The sequence below is a fragment of the Carassius carassius genome, chromosome 13 (assembly GCF_963082965.1).
Source record: "Carassius carassius chromosome 13, fCarCar2.1, whole genome shotgun sequence".
NCBI classification, from domain to species: domain Eukaryota; kingdom Metazoa; phylum Chordata; class Actinopteri; order Cypriniformes; family Cyprinidae; genus Carassius; species Carassius carassius.
Window position 1 is genome coordinate 26,029,037 of NC_081767.1, and position 27,902 is coordinate 26,056,938.

Consider the following 27,902-nt stretch of genomic DNA (forward strand, 5'->3'; position numbering starts at 1 on the left):
ATAGTTCGGTCATCAACATTCTTCAAAATACCTTCTTTTGTAATCTGCAAACCAAACAAAGAAAACAAGACTTATAAGAAGATATTTCAAAGAATGTCAGTAAATAGTTTCAGTTCCCATTGACTTCCATTGTATGGACAATCTTTTGTTTGGCTTGCAATATTCTTCAAAATATCTTCTGTGTTCTGCTGAATGAAGAAGACTAGAAACAAGATATTTTAATGAATATTGCTAAATATAGTTTCAATTCCCATTAACTTCGATTGTATGGATAATTTTTCGTTTGGCTATCAATATTCTTCAACTTATGTTGTGTTCTGCTAAAAAATATTTTGAATATTTTGTATGGCCAAAATTACAATGGACGTCACTTTTCTGTTCCGCAAAAGAAAGTTTGTCATACAGGTTTGGAAGGTTTGTAAATGGTGTGAACTGAGATTTGCCATGAATGAGAGAATCCGCTCAAGTTGTATAGAGAATTGTAGCAGCCGATATTCTAAACACAATCAGTGGTCTTTCATTCATTTTCAATATACTAGCACACAAACAATCACACCTGATGCACAGTTATTGCTTAAAAGCAGGACATGTACATCCAGCATGTACAAATTGATAAAAGGAAACAAAAAAAGACATATTCGTGTGTGTAAATCTTTAAAATAATTCACCAAGTTCTACTGGTGAGATTATAAATGCAAAACAAACATCAAGTGTTTCATTTCAACAGACATAAGAGCAGCAAAGCAAGTATGTACGTTACATCCGTATACCTTGTTAACATGCCCACACTGAATGACAAATGATACAGTCTCCACAGAGTGACAGTTATATCTGAATTATTCACATGTGCCTCTTTTGTCTGTACATTTACTTACAAATATGATATCAAATAAGGACCCTGCGAACAGCTTTGGTTCTACTCCGATTCCTTCCCACCCACCTTTTCTTAATGTTACATTAAAGACTTTTATATTACGACATCAATGTAAAACTCAATCCTGAGTGCCAAAGCTGCTGTACTTAAGCAAAAAACTTTCATAAGGAACTGATTTTTATATTACAAATTATACATCTGCTTAAGCGGTCCCTCCCTTTTAAATCCTCTGGGTCTGAAAGTGGCCCCATGAGTGGCAAAGGCACTGGACAGATGAGGACAGCCGTTCTAGCCGTTTTTTTAGTGTAACCTCTAGCTGATTGGCAGCATTAAGTGACCACCATGACACGCTGTTCCTCAGTGGCCCCTGCAGCTTCTGCATCAGCCCTCGGCTGGCCTCTCCTGGTTGCTCGTGTTTTCTGGGGAGAGGTCAGGGTGAGCAGGGCACAGAGGGCTGCAGGGGATGGGTTTGGGAGGGAGGGCAATCAGACCTGGAGCTCATCATAGCAATTGTCACACACTCGGACAGGCTTTTTGGAGGAGGGTGTCAGGGCGTTGCGGGCAGAGCACTCAGCACAAAAGATGTTGCCGCAGTGTCGACAGTGGTGCTGGGGGAATAGAGAAACACAGGGGTCATGATTCAGGTCAGGTGGTTAAGTTAAGTCAATGTCATACTGATAGATAGAAAGGAATGGATGTGACAAAGTTAGAGGCTGGGATTGTTTGTCCTGGGTATGGCACAGATTCAATCATAAAGATCTGATTCACACTTCCATTTGGTTCATTTGGAGAAATTCTGGTTCAGATATTTCTGGCTCAAACAACTTTGTGACTTTTGATGCACATTTTGGAAAATCTTCTTATGCGTTTCCATCAATGTTTTTTTATGTATGGAAAACCAAAATGTGAATTTAATTTCCACAATGCAGAGGCATACTACAAATAATGAAAAAAAAACCCAAATAAAATAAAAATGGCTCTGTGGAATACTTTATTCTGATTGGTTAATTGCACCATCCAGCGGTATGTTATTCCCAGATAACCACTGCCCAATTGAATAACACACCACTCATATGGGTAGTACTACGAGTTATATTGACTGGTATTACTTAAATGCTTAACAAGTCACCCCGCTACCAGTGACTGTCTGCCACCAACTTGTGACTGAAAACACTTGCGTGTTACAATGGAAGACCTCAGCATTAATTTAAACATAAAAAGAAATATTTTTAGCCGTGTAATAAGCAGTTAGAAAGCTGATAACACAGGCTCATCCGGGTAACAGCAGTCAGTGCTGTACTCTAGGAACAGTTTTTTCTTGGTGGAAGTTTGCGTTTGTTTAGCTAATAAAATATTAAAACTCAATTATTTAATTTTGTCATCCTGGTATTGCCGACTCGCTATCTCGTTTCATACAAACGCAGTTGGTGCCATTTTGCTACAATTGTTTTGTACGCTGTAATGGATTATAAGATAACTAACAAACTGGTAAGATCTTTTAAATTAAAAGAAATCTTTTATTGTCTTAATTATTTATATGGTGAAATGTTGTGTAATAAGTGATTTGACTGCACCTTAAATGACGTTTCCCTTAAATGTCTGTCTAGTTTGAACTTTACGCTTGCTCACAACTGCTGTGTTCACGGAAGCTTTGCATTCAAATATTTAAACTCAAATCAATATTTTGTGTCTTATTATTTACTGACGTGGCAAGTAGACCTGTAATAAATGGGATAATGTACATCCAGCCAGTTGTTATAACAGAATAACCCCCTTCAGTGTTATACAAGATCCTGTAAGGGTTTATCTAAGATAACCGTCTGGATGTACATTAACCCTTATTTTTTATATATCATTGTATCGTATTGTATTGTATGGCATTATTATGTTATATGTTTGTTATGTTATATATGTTATGTTATGTTACATGTTTGTTATGTTATATGTTATGTTACAGTTTAGTTTAGTTCAGTTTAGTTTAGTAAGTGAAGCATTATTTGTAGAGTGTTTCTTAACCCTCCTGTCCTACAGATCAGGTGTTTTTCAAAGACAATAATAATAATAATAATAATAATCTGAATATTATTATGTGGAGCTTTATTTGTAGTTTGCCAACTGTCCTGCTGGTAAGGCATCTGTGTGAATACATTACAATAATAACAATAATAATAACATTATTATTATTATAACTTCTATTTTTTTTACTAGTAGCATTATTATAGTGAAGTATTAATTGTAGTGTGCCCATACCAATGTTTTAAGAATTTTAAGAATTGATAATCTACAAATGAAGATTAAAAAATAAATAAATTATACTTCAAAATGTTACACTCGGAATCCTTGTTTTTTTAGGCCAATATAAATATGACAGACACTATGATGTGAATGTAAGAATGACTAATTGTCAATGACTTTCTGAGAATATCAGATATTTTACAGGTGGAATGTGCTTTGATGCACAATGTCATGTGAACACAGTCCTCTGAAAGCAGGCACATGGATCAGTAGCTTAAATCATTAACATTTTATTGATCTTATACTTTGATCCATTCGAGCGGCTGCCTCATCAAATAAGAATGTGAGCATGTGTGTAGGCATGATGCAGACCTTTCTGACAGTGACAGAGAAGCCCTTCCCACAAGCCATACAGTTCTGCGCCTCGTGATCTTCCGCCCACTTTCTTGTGAGAGACTGCGACTGTTTTATCTGGAAAAGGGAAAAAGGAGCCGCATTTGATTAAAAACTAAAAGTTTGCTTGGCTAGAAATGCTAAACATCACCAAAACTGAAAGTCATTTCAGTTATTCTGGTGTTTGCGTCAAGTCTTGACCTGTAAGGACTGGTTCTCCCGGCCAAGCTCCTGCATGGCGGCTGTAGTGTCATCCAGCTTCCTGCGCATCTCCACCAACTTAGCCTGAACCTTCTCGATCTCACCCTCACCCTGGACACACCTGGAAAAGGATCAAATTGAAAGCGATCATCACTTTTTCTCTGTTTATTTAGGCCCAAAAATGATCTAGAGCCATCAAACCTCTCCAGCAGTGCGCGTCTCTCATCCTGGTTGTTCTGAACGGTGGCCTCCAAAACAGCGATCTCCCCTCTCAGCTCATCCGTCTGTTTCTCCAGCTCGCCCACCCGCCTCTGGCTGCTCTGCCACTCCCGCTTCAGCGTCGCCACGTTCTCGTTCAGTGCTGCCACCTGCATAGACATCCTCACCTCCGCCTCATCCCTCTGCTTCTCCACCTCTTCTTTAGCCTTCACTTCTGAAGCCTGAGAAAGGAAGAGAATGTAACTTTTGTATGAATGTAAAGAGGTTACTTGCTAATCATTAATAACAATAACAAAAAAGTTGATCTCATCAGTACCAGTTGCAGCTGTAGTTTGTCCGTCTCAGCTTTGAGCTGCTGCTGGTTTTGTTTGATGGAGTCTCTGGTCTTCTGATGCTCTCTCTGTTCCTGCTCCAGAGATGCTTGAGCTGCCTCCACCTTCCCCTGCAGCTCCACCTTCTGTTGGATCAACAGTTGCTTCGCTGCCTGGAGCTCCTTCAGCTCCTGTGAGAGATATACAAACAATTCTGCCAGTTATAAACATAGTTGTGATGTGAACCTGTTACGCTTTGGATATAAGCCCAGATCATCAAACTATGCTTCACAATTCATGGGAATCCAAAAGTCATCATTCTGACTTCATCATTCAAAATTCTGTTTCCACATCACAGGAATAAACATAATACATTTGCATATTTTCAATATATTTAAAAATAATATTTTAAATTGTAATACTATTTCACAGAATTAACGTTTTTACTGTTTTTTTTTAAATCAAATTAATGGAGCCTGAAAAGCTAAATATTTCAGTAACATGATGTCATTATAAAAATTATTCTTTTGTCATAACTACTTCTTTGAGTAACCTAAAAAATACACAAATAGGTTAGTGAAATTAAATCAGTACTTAGGATGGACATTATTACGTATTAATAATAAGTCTCATCATGGGGGTCCCTGAACTGACTTTTTTTTTTTTTTTTTTTTTTTTAGGACACTGATAGGATTCATTCAATGTACTAACATTTTGTGGAAATTAGTGTAACAATAATAGTACATACTTTACAGTGAAACAACATATAAATAAATAAATTCAATAAATTTCAATTTATGCATTTAGCAGACGGTGGAATATGCGGGATATTTTTGCAATTTTATGCGTTGAAATTGCGGGAACTTGCAAAAACTGCGGTTTGATGAAAAAAATGTGATTCCCCCAACACCCTGTTCTCACTAGGCTACTACCTTACTGTAAAGAGTCATTTCTTATGACTTCCTATGATAAGCAAGCATACTAAATCACATAATATTTAAGTTCTCATTCGGTTTTATTTCAGACATTAAATAACACCTGGCTTAAACTTACAAAACATTGAGTCAAACAAGTTCTCTAGCTTTAAAAAAAGGAATATTCAACAACTTCTGTAAAAATGAATAAAATATTTTTAAAAATGTGCGTTTCCGGTTTTACAGGAATTGCAAAGTGCAATCTCTTACTGCAACATAAATTATTTTACATACTACTAATATACTTACAATTGTAAGGTTTTGCTACTGTTCTATAACAAAAAAGTGCAATCTTACAACTGTAGAGGTGCATCAACTTCTGAATGAAACTACAACAGTCCACTGTGAAAATGAAGACTAACTGCGTAGCCTCTAACACTGGCCTATCATTCGCCATCCTCATCCTCCTCATCCCTCTCTCAAAATAATTTGACCCTCCTCTGTCATGTAACACACCGGGATAACTACATTGCGTGGTCTTTTGCACTTGGCATTTTTGTTGGCAAATGAGAATGATTTGCGTGCTTCACCCTGGTTTCACCGCGTAATTACCTCACTTCATAAGGTTCCCATTTGGAAATAATGGCGATTTACTTAAACGCAACATTTTAAAACTTTATGCTAAGATATGTGTGACTTTTTTGCAACAAAAATACAGGGATTATGAAATCATGCTACTCCCGCATATTTTGCTTACTGAAATCTGCTATTTATGCGGTGAAAGTGCGGCGTATTTGAGAAAAATGCGACCCCCGCATAAATATGCGGCCTTTGACTGATTATGCATTAAATCAGGCGATTACATAATCGCGCAATGCTCTACCACTTGAGCTACTGGAACACATATAGTGCATATGATTCATAAAAGTGATTTGGGGTCAGAGGTGATCAGTCTGACCTTCTCATTCTTCTCAGCCAGAGCTTTAAGATCAGTAGTCAGTTTGTTTTTGTCCTTCTCCAGAGCGCTCTGGCACTCTTTGAGCTCCTCGTATTGAGCCTTCTCCTTCTTCAGATGCTCCTCGGTTTCTTCCTGAAACAAAAGACACAGTCAGCTGAACAACTCCACATTTCCAAAATATTCTGAAATAACAAAACAATGAGATAATATTCTCCATGTTTGTGCTGGTAAGCAAATTAAAAGTTATAACAATTCGTGGTCACAACAGAAGGTATGGAACAGATGCTTTATTTACAGCCACACGATCGCGGCTGGTGGCATTTGCTTCCGTAACCTTCACACCACAGCAACATCTGTGTTTCAAAGGCTTGTTTAAGGTCACAATGGTTATATCTAAAAAAACTGCAGCATGTTTTGTTACCTGTTGTTTCTGGAGCTTCTGTAGAGCCTCTGTCTGCTGTTTGATCTTCTCGTCTCTCTTGCTGAGGTCTTTCTCCAACGTTGTGCGGCCTGTCTTCAGCTCCTGGATCTGGGTTTCGTGAGCGCTGAGCTGGTTCCTGTTGGCCACCATCTCCTCCTGAGCTAGAACCAGCTTCTCCTCATACACCTACATGACAAATACGAGCTATTAATCAGAAACTTCACGTAATTATTACTCATACTTTATAAGACAGACCTTGAGGTCCTGGCATACAGCAGAGAGCTCAGATTCTTTGCCGTAGTAATCAGACTGAAGGGCGGCGAGACTCTCTTTGGTGCTGTCGCTGGTCTTCTGCAGCTCTGCACAGCGATTCTTCTCAGAGTTCAGATCTTTAGACAATGCCGTCACCTGCTCCTTCAGCTTTGCCTCCTCTTCAGTCTGAAAGACAATTCAGTTTATTCACAGATAAAGTCAGCATAATGTCTAAAAGCATGGCAGTCCACTCAAAAATGAAATCCTGTCATCATTTACTCATCTTCCTTCCAAATGCGTTAGACCTTCTTCTTCTGCGGAACACAAAAGAAGATATTTTGAAGAAAGCAGGTAACCAAAAAAAAAAAAAAGTCCAAGCATCAAAGAACCAAAATTGTTAGGTTATCAATATTCTTAAAAATATCTTAATGTTCCACAGAATCAGGTATACAGATTTGGAACGACATGAGGGAGAGTAAATAATTACAGAACATTCATTTGTGGATGAACTCTCCATTTAAGAACAGGAAATGAGAGAATATAAGAATTTATGTGGATTTTATGACACATAATTGAGTAAGGAAACTCTATGTGCCTTTTTAGTGAGGGAAGTCTGCAGCTCGCAAACTTGTGCCTTCATTTTTTTCACTTCCTGGCTGAAGGACCCCTGTGTGTTCTTCAGCTCTGCCTGTAGCTGCTGTACACTGTTTTCCTTCTCTTTCAGTGTATCTTGAGACTGTTTCAGTTGAGTGTTCAGTGCGGTCAGCTGAGATTGAAGGCCCTTTCCTGCCTAAAAGATTCAACATAATTGCAAAAAATCAGGACTGCTCTAACATGTTTTTACATAAAGTTCGAAATAAATGCTTCTTTGAAAAAAAAGAAAAAAATGGAGTTATACTTACCTCTATTGATTTCTCAAGTTGACCTTTGACATGGCTGAGCTCTTTAGAAGCGGTCTCTGTGTTTTTCTGAAGCTCTTGCTGTGCTTTCTGATAAAACTTCTCCTACAAATTATAGAAAGGTTGATATTTAAATTTCTGTGAAAATGTTTGCATGAAAGTAAAGAAATTGACTTTCTTTTGAAACATAAACAACTGTTCAAACCCTTTTTGAGGCCAAAATCCTCACCTTCTCCTCCATAGTGGCCTTGCTGCTCTTCTTCTCTGCCTCTAATTTAGTCTGGCTCTCTTTGAGAGCTTTCGAAGCTTTGCTCAGAGCCTCTTTCACCGTTGCCATTTCTTTAGTCAGAGCTTCCTTCTCCTCCTGAGCTGTCTTAAGATCTGCGCTCAGACCCTGGACTTTCTTGTCCAGCTCTGCTTGCCGCTTCTGACCCTCCTGAGACAGTTTACCCAGGCTCGCCTGCAGGGTTCCACTCTCCTGCTCTGCTTTCTGCAGCTGTTGTTTTGTTTCAGAGAGGGCTGATGTTTTCTTCTTCAGCTCCTCGTGCTGTGTGGCAGCTCTGAGACAGAAAGGAAAGGGAAAATCCTCATGTCGCAACTGTGATCTATACATATTAGATCAGAAGTGTGGAGTCGATAATTTTTATTGTCTCATGCTCACCAAAGATAAACTTACTTGATCAAAGATACAGTAAAATAATATCTTGAAATATTTACATTTTTAAGAATGCTTTTCTATTTTAAAATATTTTAAAATGAAATGTTTTCCATATGAAGTATCTACCCTTGTTTCTCAGAGTCTAAAAGACGGTTCAGCTCCTTCGTCTTCATCTCCTGCTCACTGATCTGCTTCTTCAGCATCTGCTGCTCTTTCTGAGCCTGTTCCCTTCCAGAGCGGATTTCAGTTAACTCTACCTCGGCTTTCTATATTAGACAAAAACACATTACATCACAGACATTTCCTTGTAATACAATTCATATTAAAAGATTCTGATATAACAATGGTGTGTGGCTTTCAAGCATTTCTCAATCAAGTAAACATTGCACATTTTCCAAGTAATTCATAGTAAGCAAAAAGTCAATAACAAAAAGCAAAGAAATAAATCAAGAATGCTTTCTTCTCATTTGATATCTCTAACATAACACAACAGACCTGTAACATTTTTTAAATGAAGTCAAGATGACAAAGCAAAGCAGAAATGTGCTGCAGTGACGCCGACCTTGTTTTGGGTCTCTAGAGTCTCTATCCTCTGCTCTGCGGTAAGCAGATTGTCTCTGCTGTCCTTCAGACTGGTCTCCAGCTGAGAGCAGTGCTCCTGCTTCTCCTGCAGCCTGCGGCCCTGCTCCTCCAGCTGAGTCAGCAATTTACTCAACTCCTGCAGAGACACGCAACAAAAACTAAATCTATGAACCTCCAACAAAATGACACACTCTAGCATTTGACTGATATAAATACACTAGGTTCAAATTTCGTCAAAGCAATGGTACATACTTGTTGCTTATCTTGCAATGCATGCTGGGCAGTCTCTAGGTGGTTCTCCAAGTCAGCTCTCTGAGCATTTTTAGCTGCTTCAGCAGACAACAGCATCTCAGTCTTGGCTTTTAGCTTAAACACAAAAAAGTAATATATAAACTTTAATAGTATTTGTTTTAATACTTAATTTGGTGATCATTAAATTTACAAGCTATGTAAATGTCACTTTGCATTAAAGGAATGGTTCACAGAAAATTGGTTTACAATGAGATGGGGTGAAGAAATTAGACAGACACTAGTATTTATTATTAAATTTACACTATTATAGTATTTATTACATTCATAAATAGTATTTTGATTCTTCATTTTGCATTATAATTTTATTTTTGTTAAAGTTTTAGTAAATAGTTTTGTGTTTTTGTCATTTTTTCTGGGGCTTGCGGGGGCGGACATACATATTTGGCAAACAAAAAAGATAATTATTTTCCTTGAAACTAATTAGTAACGTATCTGCCATTAGCCAGTGGACAGTGGATAAACACGCTTTAAATGTGACTTTATTTATATATAAAGTAATGATGAGGCAATAATAATTGGACTCAAATAACGTATCAAAACCAAGTACATGGTTTTATTGAACAACACTGTTAAATACACAATTTAATATGCCAATATTATAACAAATACCTGCAGAGGGCGCCAACGGCCTGGTGATGTTTCATGTGATTCAACAATGTTTATTTAAACGGTAAATTCCTTCTGGCAATATATCATGTCAATACGATGCTAGATGGAAATCTTTGACCATTGTGCCTCACAGCTTTTTCAATGCGTCGCGCTCGAGACCCAGGCTTCTTTTCCAATCATCAGCTAATTGGCATCTCCTGTTTATAAGAGCAAAAACCTATGATTGGCTAGTAGTGTTAGTTTGGTTGAGAGTGAAAGCTGTGTTCCTCTCATATATTGGTAGACGAACTCATGAACTCGAACGTTATATCAACACGTGTTTTTAAATGGACAACTTTTTTTTTCCGGAGACAAACATCGCACACCGGAGAACCGGCACGGTGCCAGATAACTTTGAGCCCTGCAATTAATGAAAACTAAGCTAAATCATTTTTGTTTTAGTAAACAACAACAAATGGTCAGAAATAGGCATAATTTTCATGTTTGCATTAATTGTTATTTTAAAGAATAATGAACAAACACAACACAAGTACCTGAGTGTCTAGCTGGGCAATCTTTTCTTTGCTCTCTGTGAGCTGTGTGGTAAGCTCAGAGATGGTGGTCTCTAGGCTCTGGCAGCGGTCTTGTGCTGAACGCAGATGGGTCTTCTGCTCCTGCACCTGCTCATGAAGGTTGTCCTGAGCCTGTTTGTGGCTCTCTGACTGGTTTTTGAGCTTGTCGGTAAGCTGCGCAATCTGAATTAACACATAGGTGAAAAACTAGAGTGAGCTTCCTCCCTGTTCAAAGAGTGGGAGTGTGTAGTCATACTAGTCCAGTGTCCAGCACCTGTCCCTGTAGTGAGTGATTTTTCTCTTTTAGTTGGTTCAGCACAGCTGCCTCTCCTTGACCGGCCTGGATCTTAGCACACAGATCCTCTCTCTCTGCTTCCAGCTGGCTCACGCTGTCCTTGCTCTTCTGCAGCAGAGCTTCAAGATTCTGGATCTTCTGGTCCTTGTCCCCGATCTGACGCAACACCTGCTCCAAGTCGTTCTGCAAGAGAACGTCAAAGGAACATGTATAAGTCACATATTCCACAAAATATTAAGCAGCACTACTAAAAATGGTGAAATGATTCTTGAAAACCAAAGCAGCATATTAGCATGATTTCTGAAAGATCGTGTCACACTGAAGACTGCAGTAATGGCTGCTGAAATTACAGATTTAGCATGACAGGAATACTTTAATTTAATGTAATGTACTTTAAACTGTAAGCATACTTCTCAATATTACTTGTGTACTGTATTTTTTTAAATAAATACAGTCTAAAAAGGTACATTTATTTTCCTGAACAGTAAAGCAAATATTGCTTTTTCTAGAAAAAACTCCACTGTTGGAACGCTTAATGAGATGCTACAGTTATGTTTACCTGTGCTTCTCTAAGTTTGCCATTGGTGCTCTGTTGAAGTGTTTGTATCTCTTGGTGCTGCTGTTTGGATTTGTCCAACTGAAGCTGCAGGTCAGTAGACTTGGTAGAGCTCTCCTTTAACTACGTGCACATAATCACAGATACGTACAGTCACACACACACACACACACACAGAGAGAGAGAGAAGAGAGAAGAGAGAGAGAGAGAGAGAGAGAGAGAGAGAGAGAGAGAGAGAGAGAGAGAGAGAGAGAGAGAGAGACAAGTGCAGTTGTTAAAAGTGAAAACAACACACTCAAGCCCACCATGATAATAATACTTTGATAATGCATGCTTACATGCAAAACCAAGACCAATTAAAATGCAGTAATTACTCTCAGTGTGCTTTACTGCAGTCATGTGGTCCAAGTCTTCCATCTTGTATGTACAGTATTGTGATATACGTAACAATCAGCCATTTTTTGCCTTTACCTGTTCCTCCAAGCGGGACAGTTTAAGCTGCAAGTCTGCCACCTGCTGCTCCCGATCTTTGAGTTTCTCTCCAGATAGCTGTCTCTGCTCTTTCAGCCGGCCTTGCAGCTCCCCCAACTGGCGCTCAGTTTCCAGCAGCTTTGCATGCAACTAGAGAGGATGGAGATATGATCGCTTTTTACAATACAAGTACAAATCTTCACACAGAACTTACACACCTGGATCAGCACACTTATGTAAGAATGCGGTTTATGGATTTCAGCCCAGCCTTTAACGGTCTTCCCTCACAAACTGGTTCCCTCACAAATCTGAGACTAGGCAGCTCGCTGTGCACGTAGATACTGGACTTTCTAAGCAACAGACCCCAGAGTGTTAGAATGGGAGGTCACACATCATCCACTCTCATCCCGAACACTGGCACACCACAGGGGTGTGTCCTCAGCCCCCTCCTCTAGTCGTTCTTCACACATCCGCTCCCCCATCCATTCTTCCAACACCATTGTCAAGTTTTCTGATGAAACCACCATAGTAGGACTAATAACAGACAATAATGAGACAACCTACAAGGAGGAGGTTCAGCATCTGACAGAGCTTTAAGTTCCTTGGTATGCACATCCCGGCCGACCTCACTTGGTATTAAAAGTCTGCGATCCACCATAAACCAAAAAGAAGGCGACGATGCCTCACGCACCTGGTTGGGAACGAGCTCAGAAGGACGCACTTAGGAGAGTTCGAACAGTCTGGATGAATTTGATTATTATTGTAAATACAAAAAGATAGATTTGCATGGATAAATGGATGGATAGATTTGATTCTGAATTAAAAGATGTTTTGGATTTTTAGATTTGATTCTGATTCTAAACGGATGAATTAAGATTCTGACCTAATGGGTGGCTGGATTTAATTCTGAACTAAAAGATGGATGGATGGATGGAATGGATGGAATTGATTCTAATTCTGGATGGATGGTTGTTATAGTATTGTGCATTTTTTTTACTGACCTGGCTGATCTCACTTTGCTGCTGCAGGCCCTGGTTTTCTTTATCATCTCTCTGCTGTTGAAGTTGTTTCCTCTCTGCCTTCAAATCCTGGTGGTCCTTCTCCAGCTCGCCGAGTTCCCGCCTGAGTCGTGCCGCCTCCTCCCCGCGTTCGGTTAATTCAGCCTGGGCCCGACTCAGAGCTGCCTCTCCTGATGACACCCTGGCTTGGCTCTCCTGGAGCTCCAGGTCTTTCTGGTGCAGACTAGCCTGAAGACTCTTCTTAGAAGCCTGCTCCTGACCCAGATGCTCTTCAAGCTCCTGACTCTCCTTCTCCTTACGAGATAACTTTTCTGTCAAAAGCTAAGAAGTGACAGAATGATTAGATGTTTATTGCCATTCAGTTTTTTTATGATGATGATTATACAATATGTATTGTCTTTTTATGACAATTCATAATAATAGATTTTTCAGACAAGCCTTTGCATTCTGTACAGAGTACCAACTTCCAATAAGATGCCAAATAACAGTGTTGTGGCAAGCTAACAAATATCTGGGATAGCTCAGGGATCTCTCTTATGAGAGCAGAGTTTTATGAGGGCAGGGCTGGGCAACTGTATTATGACCTTGGTCAGTGACAGCTATTAAAATGACAAAGTAGATAAGATGCTGTTAACAGTGTCTTCTTGTATTTGCCCCTTTTATTTGGTCCTTCAAGTGTACGAAAGAGTCTTAAAGGGATAGTTCACCCAAAACTGAAAATGTCAACATTAACTGAAGCTAACCTGCTAACCTGTATGACTTTCGTTTTTCGAGGCCCCTGCCTCCAGTACTTTAGAGCAGTGGTTCTCAACCAGAACCTACTTGCAGTCTTTGAAACTTCCAAGAGGACTGCAAAATGTCTTAATTATTAAAAATAAATAATGTTATATAATTTAATATTAACAATGCCTGCTTGTATATTAATATATTTATATAGAGAAAGAGAAAATAAATAAAATTAATAAACTATTAATGAATTACAATTTTACAACATTTGTAAAAAAACATTAATCTAGATTCAGAAATCTAGAATCAGAAACATTTTTGGTTGCATATAATTATTACTTAGTTAATCTATTATGAAATAACCTCAATTAACAATGAACAATAGCATATTTATAGGATTTAACATTTTTATATATTAACATTAACCTAGATCAGTGGTTTTCAACCTGTGGGCCGTGGCCCCCTAGTGGGTCGCGATGATATTGCCAATAAGTATTAAAAGAAATAATAATATTGTTCATATATGAAAAAATGTCTGAGTCATAACATAATAACATCATTTTGTATAATTAACAAAAACTACTTAAAGTACTAAGTTATTAACCCAACAATAGCGGGGTCAGTATGTGTTTGGTTGTGTGGGCCACGAGTTGAAAAAGGTTGGGAACCACTGACCTAGATTTTATATTACATAAATAATATATAAAGTACAAAATAAATAATATTCTGTAATAATCATTCACTTTTCATTCCTGATACACAATGCATTAACTAATGTTAAATTAAACTTTATTTTGAAGTTTTACCAATAAAACAAATTGGTCACTTTAAAAAATTCATCACTGTCAAGTTTAAGTTTGCGCTCTTGCTTATTCCTGCCCTTGAATGCATCTTCCTTTTGAACTTGAAATTATTATTTATATTTATCCTGCAGGACACTTCACAGGGATGGTTCTATTAATGACCCCTTAATCGCCACTATTTCACTTCCCATCAGTACCTTAATCCACATTTTTCAGAAGCCAGCCCACCTTTGGAGTCTGATCTCTTAATCCTGTCTTGACAAACTGAAACATGGACTAGAGAGCTGTGGGTCTTTACCTGTGGCCATATATCGCTCTGACCTCCACAACAGGCACGAGACGAATCAACCCATGCTGCTTTAATTACACATCATCTGTGAGGTGTGTCAACACTCTTTAATGGCCAATCAAAACACATGGTGTGCTGACAGGTCTATGGGGCGACTTTAGAATGAACACATGGGGCCAGCAGCCCAAGAAGCTTCCTATGAAATGTTTTGGGCCATTTGCTGAAAGCCAGCTGGTGACGCTTGTAAACGGCGGTACAGTAAACTTATATTTGGAAGTGGGTCTCAACATAGTCAGCACTGGCGTGTGTTCTGTGAAGCTGTAAAGTAGGCCATTAAAATATACTGCTGGATTTGCTGTGAGCATACAGCACATGCCTTGTTGCTTAGGGTGGTCTAGTAACTCTAGCCACAACATATCTCCAAATGTTTATGTATCTGAGTGTTACCTGGGTCTGCTGCTGGAAGTTGTTCATGCTGCTCTGTAATTGGTGGATCTGCTGGGTGTAGACCGCTGCCTCCTGAGGACCCTTCTCCAGTTCTGCCTTCAACTGACCAATCGTTGTCTATAAACAAGCATGCAAATGTGAAATCGCCAAAGCAAACAAGTCTAGTGTCATTTATGCCCGCTTCAATTTAAATATGCCATCTACTCTGGCTAAAGTCTGATATTTTTGCACATGGCAAAACAAGAGAGCGAGAAAAAAATAATTTCATTGTATAATGCGTTTTGTCATTAGATGAAAATGAAAAGAACATTATATTATGGTGGAGAATGTGGGTAAAAATTCAAAAACTGATGACATGAAGAGCATAAACATTAAGACAGGCTTCTTCAGTGTTGCATAATAACTTACATTTTCTAAAAAAATAAATAATGAAAAACATGACACAGAGGCATTCAAAAGAAAAAATTGTTACCTCTAGTTTATGAATCTCCAAGAGCAAGAAAAGCAGGTTCAGAGTTAAGTGAAAGGTGAACAAGGGAGAAGGACACACAAACACAGACCAGTGAGGTGAGACAGGACACACAGTACAGAGGCAGAGGAGCCAATACACTGAGTCTAATGGTTATGACAAGGAATTTGGGGCAAAACACTATGTAGACTATAGCCTATGTAGAATATGTTTCAAACTCTGGCGCGCTAGCTACCTAGAAGGTGTTTAAGCCATGCTTCTGATGATAAATATAACATATACACAAGTCTGGGGACATTAAGATTTTTTTGTTTCTTTTAATTTGTTCTTTTATTCGGTCAGGACACATTAAATTGATTGAAAGTCATAGCAAAGATTTCAGCATTGTTATGAAATATTTCTTTGAAATAAAAGCTTTTCTAAAAAAGTGTATCACAGTTAAAAAAAAAAGTTAAAGGGTTACTCCACCCCAAAATTAACATTTAGTCATTAATCACTTATCCCCATGTCATTCCAAACCCATAAAGCTTTGTTCTATTTCGGAAACAAAATGTAAGATATTTTGGATGAAAACCGGGAGGCTTGTGACTGTCCCATAGACTGCCAAGTAAGTTACACTGTCAAGGTCCAGAAAAGTATGAAAGATGTCATCAGAATAGTCCATCTGCCATCAGTGGTTCAACTGTAATGTTATGAAGCAATGGAGTATTCTGACGACGACTTTCATACCTGTTATGGACCTTGACACTTATTTACTTGGCAGTCAATGGGGCAGTCCCAGTTTTCATTTAAAATATCTTAAAGCTTTTACGGGTTCGGAACGGCATGGGGGTAAGAGATTAATGACACAATTTTCATTTTGGGGTGGAATATCCCTTTAGGCACCATTTTCAAGTGTTTCAACATTGATAATAATAAGAAATGTTTCCTGATCACTAAATCAGCACATCAGGATCATTTCTATAGTAGTGGCTGCTAAAAAAAAATAAGTTTCACAATCACAGGAATAAATTACATTTTAAAATCTATTAAAACACTTATATTAAACTGTAATGATGTTTCCCAAGATTACCGATTTACTGTATTTTTGATCAAATTAATGCAACCTTGGTAGAAGTGACTTTTGAACAGTTGTGTAACTGTTTTATCACGTTTTAAAGAGTATGGAAAGAATACATCAGTTCAAAATGAAGTTCTCACACTTTGTGTGTGATTCATGTGAGGAACAACTGAACATATTATTGCTTTTAGAGCTGAAACAACTAATCGATTTAATCGATTAAAATCTATTATTAAAATAGTTGTCAACTAATTTAGTCATCGATTAGTTGCTAAATAACTTATTTGCCATAAGTGGCTCATTTCATGCTTATTTTAAATCTGCGGTGACCAAAGTGTGGCAGTAATGAGCCACCGAAGGTTTTACTCAGCCAGTACAGCAGGAGAAGTAGTGAATAGCCAATAGCTGGCCTCGTTTTATGTCATGTGCTTCCCGAACAGCTCTCTGCACCATTCAGCGTGATGGTGGAGGCAGACGGCAGTGGAGTAAGCTCGAGAAAGAAAGAAAAAAAAGCGGAAGATAAAACTAATCGAACGAAGTCATCCAAAGTGTGGGAGTACTTTACTTTGAGCCTTCAAAAAAAAAAAAGAGAGTAACCTCTAAACTTTGCCCTACTGAACTGACTTTTATATGTTCAGATTCTCCAGTACAATGTTGTTTGCAAATGTTTAGATGTTTAGTCGTAAAAGCTGATAACATTGCTTTTTAACAGTTAACATTTAAAGCTTTACAAACATGTTCTGTGATCAGTTTTTCGTTTACCAGTTCATAATTCAGTCTTGCAGCCTAATTATGACTGAATGAGAGAAGTAAATGTTTAAATTTATTTGAAATGCACTTTTTTTCCCTAAGTATTCACTGCTCTTTTTCACACAGCAAGTTTTTTTTGTCCATTTTTTTCATATTTTTTCAATAAATTTTTTATGATGGATTTTACTTTAAAATGTGAGTTCCATTCAGGTTTCATGCCATTGGCACTTTATTCGAATGACTGTTTACAATTTCACAGCATAAGCTATGAAGCTGTTTCCCAGGTATAAGTTGTGTGTTTACAGGAAAAAAAATAATAATAAAATGCAATGTACTGCAATTTTATTCTGTTTTATTCTTATTCTTAGTGAAAATATGTTCTGAAAGATTACTTAATAAGCTTTGTTCGGGATGTTAAACTACTTCAGGAGCCCTAAGGACTGCCATGGTAAAAACATTATTTGAAATCTCCTTGTGAAATTTGCTAGAGTACGTATGGGTCAGTGTTTTGATTGCAGAAGAGTTCGACAAAGGATTACTAGCACATAATAAAACACAACTCCAGGTATGTTTTTGATGAGGAAATGACAGTGAAAAATGGTTAAAATCTCTAAAAAGTCTGTTGAATGATAAAGACTCTTTAATAATAAGTTACTTGGGGGGGGGGGGCAAAACAAAAATATAAGTACATAAACCGATTAATCGTAAAAATAATCGACAGATTAATCGATTATCAAAATAATCGTTAGTTGCAGCCCTAATCGCTTTACTAGACAGCTCTCTAGGGTCTAAAACACAGGCACTATAACTTAATACATTTATGGAGGCATATTGCAAAGAATGATATCAGCAACCTTAAAGGGTTAGTTCACCCAGATAGCAAATTTATGTAATTAATAACTTACCCTCATGTTGTTTCAAACCCGTAAGACCTCCGTTTATCTTTGGAACACAGTTTAAGATATTTTAGATTTAGTCCGAGAGCTCTCAGTCCCTCCATTGAAGCTGTGTGTACGGTATACGGTCCATGTCCAGAAAGGTAAGAAAAACATCATCAAAGTAGTCCATGTGACATCAGAGGGTCGGTTAAAATTTTTTGAAGCATCGAAAATACATTTTGGTCCAAAAATAGCAAAAACGACGACTTTATTCAGCATTGTCTTCTCTTCCATGTCTGTTGTGAGAGAGAGTTCAAATCAAAGCAGTCTGGATATCCGGTTCGCGAACGAATCATTCAGTTCACCAAATCGAACTGAATGGTTTTAAACGGTTCGCATCTCTAATACGCATTAATCCACAAATGACTTAAGCTGTTAACTTTTTTAATGTGGCTGACACTCCCTCGGAGTTCAAACAAACCAATATCTCGGAGTAATTCATTTACTCAAACAGTACACTGACTGAACTGCTGTGAAGAGAGAACTGAAGATGAACGCCGAGCCAGATAATAAACAAAACATTGACTCATTCACGAGTCAAGAACCGTTTCTGTCAGACGCATCCAATTCGTGAACCGAGGAGCTGATGATACTGCGCATGTGTGATTCAGCGTAAAGCAGACCGACACACAGGGCGTCTGAACTGAACTGATTCTTTTGGTGATTGATTCTGTGCTAGTGTTATGAGCGCGGGTAAACCGAAGGCTTGAATCAAGGGCAATCATCGCAAATGACGCCATTATACGTCGAGCGCAAAAGAACCGGTGAACCGTTTTCTTCAACCGGTTTATTGAATCGAACTGTCCGAAAGAACTACTGGTGATCCGAAAACCGATGCAACCGGTTCTTCACTCATAAACGAGTCAGTCTATTGTTCGCTATCTGGCTCGGCGTTCATCTTCAGTTCTCTCTTCACAGCAGTTCAGTCAGTGTACTGTTTGAGTGCATGCATTACTCCGGGATATTGGTTTGTTTGAACTCAGAGGGAGTGTCAGCCACATTAAAAAAAAGTTAACAGCTTAAGTCATTTGTGGATTAATGCATATTAGAGATGCGAACCGTTTAAAACGGTTCAGTCCGATTTGGTGAACTGAATGATTCGTTCGCGAACCGGATATCCAGCTGCTTTGTTTTGAACTCTCTCTCACAACAGACACGGAAGAGAAGACAATGTTGAATAAAGTCATTGTTTTTGCTATTTTTGGACCAAAATGTATTTTCGATGCTTCAAAAAATTCTAACCGACCCTCTGATGTCACATGGACTACTTTGATGATGTTTTTCTTACCTTTCTGGACATGGACCGTATACTAGGGATGTTGCGGTGACGGATTTTTTCCACCGGTTAATCGACGTGCAAAAAAACCGGTAATCCCGGTGTCACCGGGGTTGCGTGTCGGGGATTTCGGGAGGCCGAAAATGCGGTCGTGCAGACGTGCACACGTCTCAATTTACTTTCACTTTAATTAGCGGCAATTCAGTAGCATTTGTTTGAATTAATCATGGGTTAATTTATTTTATTCTTAATAAAAATACACAAAACAATAAGACACTCGCTTGTATTACACACATCTTTATTGCAAAATGAATAATAACTTAACACACCATGCAAAAACTAAACAAAAGCACTTATGAAACACCTTTAAAGTGCATTTATTAACAAAACGAACCACTGCACACATCGTGCAAGTATCAAACAAGACTCGTTAAATAATTATAAATATTCGTTAAATAAAGTGCCTGCCTTTTTCAGCAAAAAAAAAAAAACACCGCACAACCATCGAATATGAAACGAACGAACATCAAAAACTTCGTTAAATAAGGTAGCCTACCCGAATAATCACTGGACACTTAAGTGCAAAAAAAAAACTAATATAAAAATTAAACTCACGTTAAGCTGTTTAAAAAAAAAGAGGTAGGCCTATTAACTGCATACACCGTACAAAAAAAATTATAAATAGGCTAAATGAGAAACAATAAATGAAAAACCTTCATTTTAAATTGCAACAGTTCGCTTTGAAACCAGATCTTCCGCCATCCTTTGCCAGTTAGCTCGCCTCACTCTCCTCAAATGATAAATGAAATCGGACACCTGCTGCTTTACTGCGGCGCTCGTTCCGCTTACGCTAAATTACGAAGGCACGTAGTCACTAACTGAATTAACTGCTTTATCGCTATAGGCTAAAACTTCAACACAATGGGGACGGTGCCGGTGGTCAAGTGCTATGACCGGTAGGTGGGTTAAACACCGTGTATCACCGGTAACACCGACTATCGCAACAAGCCTACCGTATACCGTACACACAGCTTCAATGGAGGGACTGAGAGCTCTCGGACTAAATCTAAAATATCTTAAACTGTGTTCCAAAGATAAACGGAGGTTTTACGGGTTTGAAACAACATCAGGGTAAGTTATTAATTACATAAATTTGCTATCTGGGTGAACTAACCCTTTAACATCTTCTTATACAGTCACTAGATGGCAGCCTTTGAATTACAAAACGTCAAACCAAAATATCAGAAAAAAAGTGCACTCAAGTGACCTGTTTGTAATGATCTATGGACCAGAAATATTCTGCTTCTGAAACCTTATATAATGAAAAGCGATTTGTAGGTCAGAAGTGCAGGCGATTACAGGCATGTTTACAGGAAACACTCGGAGGTGGGAGGGCCTGCCGGTGGGTTAACAGTTAACCTCAGGAATCTGTCAGTGTGACCCTGAGATGTTTAACACATTCGGACACAACATTATGTTTGGAGCTGACAGTATGAAATAGTTTGAGAGTTTTAATGCCTTTATAGTTTTGGGGTAAATTAAACCAGCAATCGGCAGTCATTCGTGATCTCGGTTCACTTCAATGGGCAAAGTGACGTCACTGGCACACCCATTCAAAGGTCAGTTGCTTGTCGCGGTCTCAAAATGCCCTTTCATTATCTCTGACTTCATGAGCTATTGATTCTGGCACACAGCAGAGTTTGACTGTTTGTAAAACATCATGGTACCTCTGTCCTCACGTCAGTTATACAGCGCAGACGAGGTCACAGCAGGTTTGAGCTCACCTCTGAGGTAGTGAAGCTGGCCTGCAGCTGTTCGTATTGGCTCTTGAGGTGCTCAGACTCCTCCTCCCTCTCACGGGTCATGTTATCCATGAGCGTCTGCACCTGCACCAGCTCTTTCTTCAACACCTCCACGTCTTCCACTCCAGGCCTCTGGAGCTGGAGGAGAGCCAAAGACGGACAGGATTAAGCCAGGAGAGACTGATGAGTTAAGAGGTTGATGAGGTGTGGGCAGCAGCAGCTGAGACGATGCAAACTCATTAATTACCATGAGACAATAAATGTGACATTACCAGTTCTGCCGCCAATTTCTCCTTCTCCTGTTTCTCTTTTTGCAAATCTTGGTTTAGATTGGCCAGCCTCTGCTCCAATGCTTCTCGCATGCTTTTCTCCTCATCATAACGAGATTTGATGTCTAGGATATGAAAGGCATATTTTATTATTTTATTTTATTTCATTTTCGACTGGCCTTAAGCTGACACTTTTTTTTAAAATGATCAGAAATATAGAAACAAACATTTTAACATTCTAAAGATCACATAAATATTAAATGGCAGGAACTTTCCCGTAAAACTTACCAACTATCTCCGTTGCGAGCAGGGCAGCTTTCTGTTCAAACAAGTCTTTCATCTGTTTGATGTTGAACTTCTCGGTCTCAGATTTGTTGAGCCTCATCTCAAGCTCTGAGGAGAAAGGAACACTGACTGCAACTTCACAAAATAAACCATTATACTTAAAAAAAAAAAAAAAAAAAAAAAAAACATTTAAAAGTATGTTCAGGATTCAATACAAGATTAACTCTGTTGACAGCATTTGCACTGAAAATAATTTTGATATAACCCTTCATTTTTAATTAAATGAAAATGCTGTTACAGTATATATAGTATACCTTTAAATATCCTGTACTAATGACAATCAATGTAATGCCACAGAGCTATTTGTAGAGCCAAAACTTGTATTGAACCCAGTGCATTCCTTTAAAGAATAAAAAAAAATCAACACTACTCAACTAACCTGATTCTTCACTAGTACCATCACTCTGTGAGCCCTAAAATCGATACACATCCAGCAATTCAATTAGAGTACACAGCAAACATTCCTTCAGTAGACAACAGACACCATTAAAAAGTGTGGATTTACTTTGTTAGTTGCTAGATGTCCTTGTACTTTGTCTAATTCTTTTTTCAATTCCTCAGAAAACCAGCGTTCCTCCTGAAAAAACACAATCGCACATCAGCAATTTGAAACCCAATGCACATATCCAGTGGAATAACATTACTGAGTAATGCACATTTCATGCACACTAAGGCCGATACGATAAGAAGGCTAAGAGTAGAAGGCATAATACCTTCAGAGAAGCCTGTAAATCTTGGACCTCCTGTCGAAGAAGGGTTAGATCCTCCCTTAACATGAAAACCAAAAGCCTTTATTATACATGTTTCATATTAATGACTAACAATATGACTTTTTCTGTAATGTTGAAGTCTTCGTATAGTTCGCTTTAAGATTAAATAAAATCCTGGCTGGATTATATGGTTGAGAGACTGAGTTTCTCTGACAGGAAAGGAAGCAAGTAGGGTTTATTATTACAGAAGCCCACCTGCCAGGGCTGAAGGGGGACGGCTGGTCTCCTGGCTCATGGAACACCTCATAATGTTTGAAGAGCTCCTCAGCAGAGTTATGTGACTTCATACACTGGGGACAAATGAAGCCCTGTGGACAAACAAATTAACGACACACTGAAACCAGGCGAAGATACGAAACAGCAAAGAACATGCAGCTTAACATCAGTTACTGAAAGGAGAGTTAAAGGGAGAGTTCATCCAAAAATATTCTTTCATCTTTTATTCACCCTGATTTAATTCCATACCATTCCATATGACTTTTTTTATTTCTTCCATCGAACACAAAAGGAGACGTTCATGCTACTCTTTTCCATATTAAAGAGCCATTCTCACAGAATGTGTCTCTCTCTCTCCATTGAAGGTTCAGGCAACCAAAGCTTTCACTGGAGGGGCAGAAACCTCTGAGGTTTCATTTAAATTTCTTAATTTGGGAAAACATGAGAGTGAGTAAATAATGACAGAATTAAAATTTGGGGGTAAATGTTGTGGTTGGTTACAAAACATATGACGACCAATAACACTTGGCATCAAGTTATGAAAAACCATGTATGAAAAATGTTGATGTTCCTTATGTGAAAATAAAGAAATTCCTCACATAAAGCCATAATGTTATGTCATAAGACTTGGCTAATAGGGACTAATTTTAATGGTGATTTATTTTTTATTTTTTTGTCATTTCTAAAGCTTGATGGCATCTGGTCACCATTCACTTCCATTGTATGAAAAAAGAGCAGCATGAATATTTTGATAAACTTCTCATTTTGAAATAAAATCTAGTTTTAGAATAAAATTTGAGTGAGTAAATGATGACAGAACTTTAATTTCTGACTGATTTTTTTTTTTCCTAAAACAGGCTTGAATACAACACTCAATATATCACTTTAGCAAATGAAAGAAAAAGACTTTAAAGCAATGAGGCACTTAGACACTAATATGTTAGGGTCGTAAATTTAATTCGGCTTACCTCGGAGGACTCATTATTCATATCAGCAGATGGCTGCTCAGACTCCGAGCTCTGGGAGCCTCCTTTCCCTGGAGTCTATTTCCAGAAAGATTTGGACAGAGGAAGAAGAGAAAGGAAGGATTTGAGTCAGATGTCATCTGTGAGAAAATTAATCTCATTATGTCACACTATTCAGGTCTGGCACAGCTGATTATGTCTCTGGGCAAGGATCAAGACTGAGTGCTGGTTTGGCCTGCTCACTGCATGTCATTCACAAGGTGTAAAGGCCAAGATCGCTTTGTTGGCTTCTTAGGATGTTCTCGGCATGGCTGTCATTCATACGAGGACATGCATCATGCTGAAACGGTTATACTGGACGGGCGTTTAACGTTTCCCTTGATCTTGGCAAGCTAGAACAGTATGATGTCAAACAATACTGTGCTCTAACATTGATACACCCTTGACATTTCATATGTGCCTACTGTCAGAGCACAAGATGTCACAGTGGTTGGAAACTGCTCTTTAATCCCTATTAGATCTCATTCTCAGCTTTCCTTTCACTTGTTAAAGAGAATAACTTTGACACATCACAACATAATATATTGGCCTGTTTCAAAATAATTTTTCAAAATAATTTTATTATAATAAAAAGTTGTCAAAATATGCCACCTTCCCTATGCGAAAATCAGTATGCCAAATAAGCAGGGTGTTCAAATTCTCATTCAATGAGAATATTCAAATATTCATGTCACTTTGAAGCCAAAGGGAAAAAAGATCCTTTATTTTGCATCATTTTATTAAATATTACCTACTATTAAGAACTTTTTTTTTTGCACCATTTTATTATTTTCAGGATACTTGGTAACATTTTAGATCTTTATCCTTGTTACTGTCATGCAGTTTCTTTTTTTTTACTTTATTACAGAACAAATACTGTTTTGTTATGATTTAAAATAAATGAACTTTAAAGGCAGTGCCGCAAATGCTACTGGGATCATAGATGTATAAATAATTGCATAATAAATTATAAATTTCAAATATATATTTTGTTAAAATAAAAGTAAAATACACTATCATTCTAAAGTTTGGGGTTAGACATTTTTAAAGACATTAAGGCATTTATACTGTTACAAAAGATTTATATTTCCAATAAATGCTTTTCTTTTGAATTTTCTATTCATCAAAGAATCATAAAAAAAAGCAGCACAACTTTTTATAACTGATGATAATATTAGAATGATTTCTAAAGGATCATGCGACACTGAAGATGAGTAACTGGTGCTGAAAATTCAGCTCTGACATCACAACAATAATTATATAAAAATATCTGTATAAATATATGAAAAATATATATTAAAAGAGAACCGTTATTTAAATTTGTATTTAAAATATTAGTTTTTACTGTTTTTTTTATCAAACAGACAAAGTATAAGAACTATATATATATATATATATATATATACAGTGTTGGGGAGTAACTAGTTACATGTAACGGCGTTACGTAATTTAATTACAAAATTATTGTAACTGTAATTAGTTACAGTTACTAAGAAAAAATGAGTAATTAAATTACAGTTACTTATGAATTTTTTTACGATTACAAAGGGGATTACATTTGAATATTTACACACATCCACATACAGATTTAACTGATTTCTTGAGAGAGAGAGAGAGAGAGAGAGAGAGAGAGAGAGAGAGAGAGAGAGAGAGAGAGAGAGAGAGAGAGAGAGAGCTCCTGTTCAGGGTTTCAGGTCAGTTTCATCTGTAAGATGCTTTTTTGTCTTTGTTTTTTAATTTATTTAATCAAGCAGCAGCACGTTGCTCATCAGTCATCACTCAAAATACTATATAAAGGACATCATTATTATCTGTTGTAATGTTACAGTAGTAATTTAGCTGAAAAAAAATTCTACGAGGAGCTACGACAGACAACAACACAACCCTTACGAAAATTAACATTTTAATATTTAACTATAAATCCAGAGAAAATGGTTACTATTGTTTAACTGTGATAACCAAAAATGTAAAATTATTTTACAAATGTATTTATTTAAAAATAAATACAAATCCATTTGCAAAAAAAAACAAGGTTATTTTAACTTTATATAGGCTAATAAAAGCATGGTAATTTTTTGTAAGGGAAAAACATGACTCGTGTACAGTATTAGGATTTTTCTATAAAGATATTGTAGTAGAGTATTGTATTGTAAAGTATAGTTTTGTTCAATCTTGAGTATTAAAGTCATGAGAGAGATGGATAACAGGGCAAAATAAAGAGACTGAAGAGAAAAATGGAAGTGAAGGTGCAGTTCAAGAGAGAACTTTTAATTATTTTGCATGTCCCCAAATTAAAGATTTAAACCTTTTTTATGTCAGGTCCATACAAAAAATAGTTTTGTCCATGAATTTGTTTGTATGAGTTTGAATTTTCCAGTCTGATTTTTTTCCCCAGTCCGCCCCTCCTGTAAATTAATGGCAAAGACATGGTTTCATTTACTACACATAGGCCTACTGAAGCTTGCAGTGTTTTCAACCTCTGCCGCCTCAATATAGGAGTACACGAGCACATAAACATAATTTCTAGAACTGTTCTGTGTCACTTCATGTGCATTTTACTTATTTTGAGAAAACTATCATCATACACAGAGACAGCAGTTTCAAAAAAACACCAATGTTTAGGATTTTATTACACAGAATATGTCACATGCTTATTAGATAACTGTATTTAAGTTGATGTATATGCTTTTATTATTCTTTAATTTTCACAAATTTAGAAAAGTAATCAAAAAGTACTCAAAAGTAATTAGTTACATTACTTTAATAAAGTAATTGAAAAAGTTACACTACTATTACATTTTAAACAGGGTAACTTGTAATCTGTAACCTATTACATTTCCAAAGTAACCTTCCCAACACTGTATATATATATGTATATGTATATATGTATATACATACACACACACACACACACACATACATATATATATATATATATGTATCATACATATATATATATATATATGTATGTGTGTGTGTGTGTGTGTGTGTGTTTTGAAGTATACACACCACAGCACATGCCAAGACATTAAAAAATTTAATTAACTGTATCATGTTGCATGTCAAAAAACAACAACAACAACAGTTATATTGCCATGGTAGATTACAAAAAACGTGCCTGGTGCTACACCAAAAACCTATGATAGATCCTTTAGCCCATGTTACATGACTGAAGAAGAAAAGCATTCAATGATCCAGTGAAATGCTGAATGAACATAACTCGACTTAACATGAAAACTGACGATCATTAAGATTTCTGTGCTGTCACCTGCTGTATGACTACAGCAATAGGATCCCGACAGATCAGACATTTCAGTTAATGAACTAATCTAGTGTGAGTCACAGATCACTGCAAAATCCATTTACAACGGCTAATTCAACAGGACACATCTTTTGAACAAAACTAACAAAGCCGAAACATTGTCGTTGCTTGGCGTTAGTGATAAAACGACTTATTAATAAGTAACGTTAATTGAGCAAAGCTATGTAGCCCGCTAACAGGCTAACAGATCAGTCTGCATGTCAACATTTACGCAGAATTATATTATAAGGATATTTAATATTCCCCAAGAAGAAAACAGATCTTCTGCCCTCACGATTTGAGACTGTCCTCAAGAAACCAGAAGCGAAAAGCCATTATTACTCAATCTTGCACAAGGCCATCATTCAATGTCAGGCCCGACGAGCTAACGTACAACAACTCACAAACAACTGAACGAGTGTCTGTGTATTTCACTCACCATCTGTAATATTCGTCTTAGCATTATGGTCCTTTCTCTGGCTAGAACTATGAAAAATAAAATGTTAAAAGTTTTGTACAAACGAGTGTGTTTTAATATTTTGTTGTTGACACCTGCAGACACACTGCTGCTTCTGTACAATCCCACCCGTTTTCCGCTAAATCCCGCCCTTCACCTAATCAATGTTTGCTATGATTGGACCGCTTGTATGAACTGCTTCTAAAATGGCCAATTGTTGGCTGTCTGTAAGGAGCGTCCGCCAATCATT

The 27,902-nt window shown here is 37.4% G+C and overlaps 1 protein-coding gene across 1 annotated transcript; it reads right to left on the minus strand.

The window, feature by feature from the left end:
* Positions 1-637: 637 nt before the first annotated feature.
* LOC132156227 (early endosome antigen 1-like) lies at positions 638-27,782 on the minus strand. The gene is made up of 29 exons (XM_059565135.1): positions 27,635-27,782; positions 23,859-23,933; positions 22,870-22,982; positions 22,618-22,672; positions 22,410-22,481; positions 22,284-22,317; positions 21,848-21,952; positions 21,563-21,684; positions 21,273-21,428; positions 14,996-15,112; positions 12,713-13,051; positions 11,712-11,861; positions 11,244-11,363; positions 10,664-10,867; positions 10,372-10,572; positions 9,170-9,283; positions 8,898-9,053; positions 8,462-8,601; positions 7,907-8,237; positions 7,681-7,782; positions 7,374-7,568; positions 6,782-6,964; positions 6,527-6,712; positions 6,106-6,237; positions 4,239-4,424; positions 3,905-4,143; positions 3,704-3,824; positions 3,482-3,580; positions 638-1,482 (listed from the first exon to the last, which is right to left on the minus strand). The coding sequence occupies exons 1-29, from the start codon at positions 27,656-27,658 to the stop codon at positions 1,360-1,362; spliced, it is 4,194 nt and encodes a 1,397-aa protein (XP_059421118.1). The 5' UTR covers positions 27,659-27,782; the 3' UTR covers positions 638-1,359.
* Between the last annotated feature and the right edge of the window lie 120 nt (positions 27,783-27,902).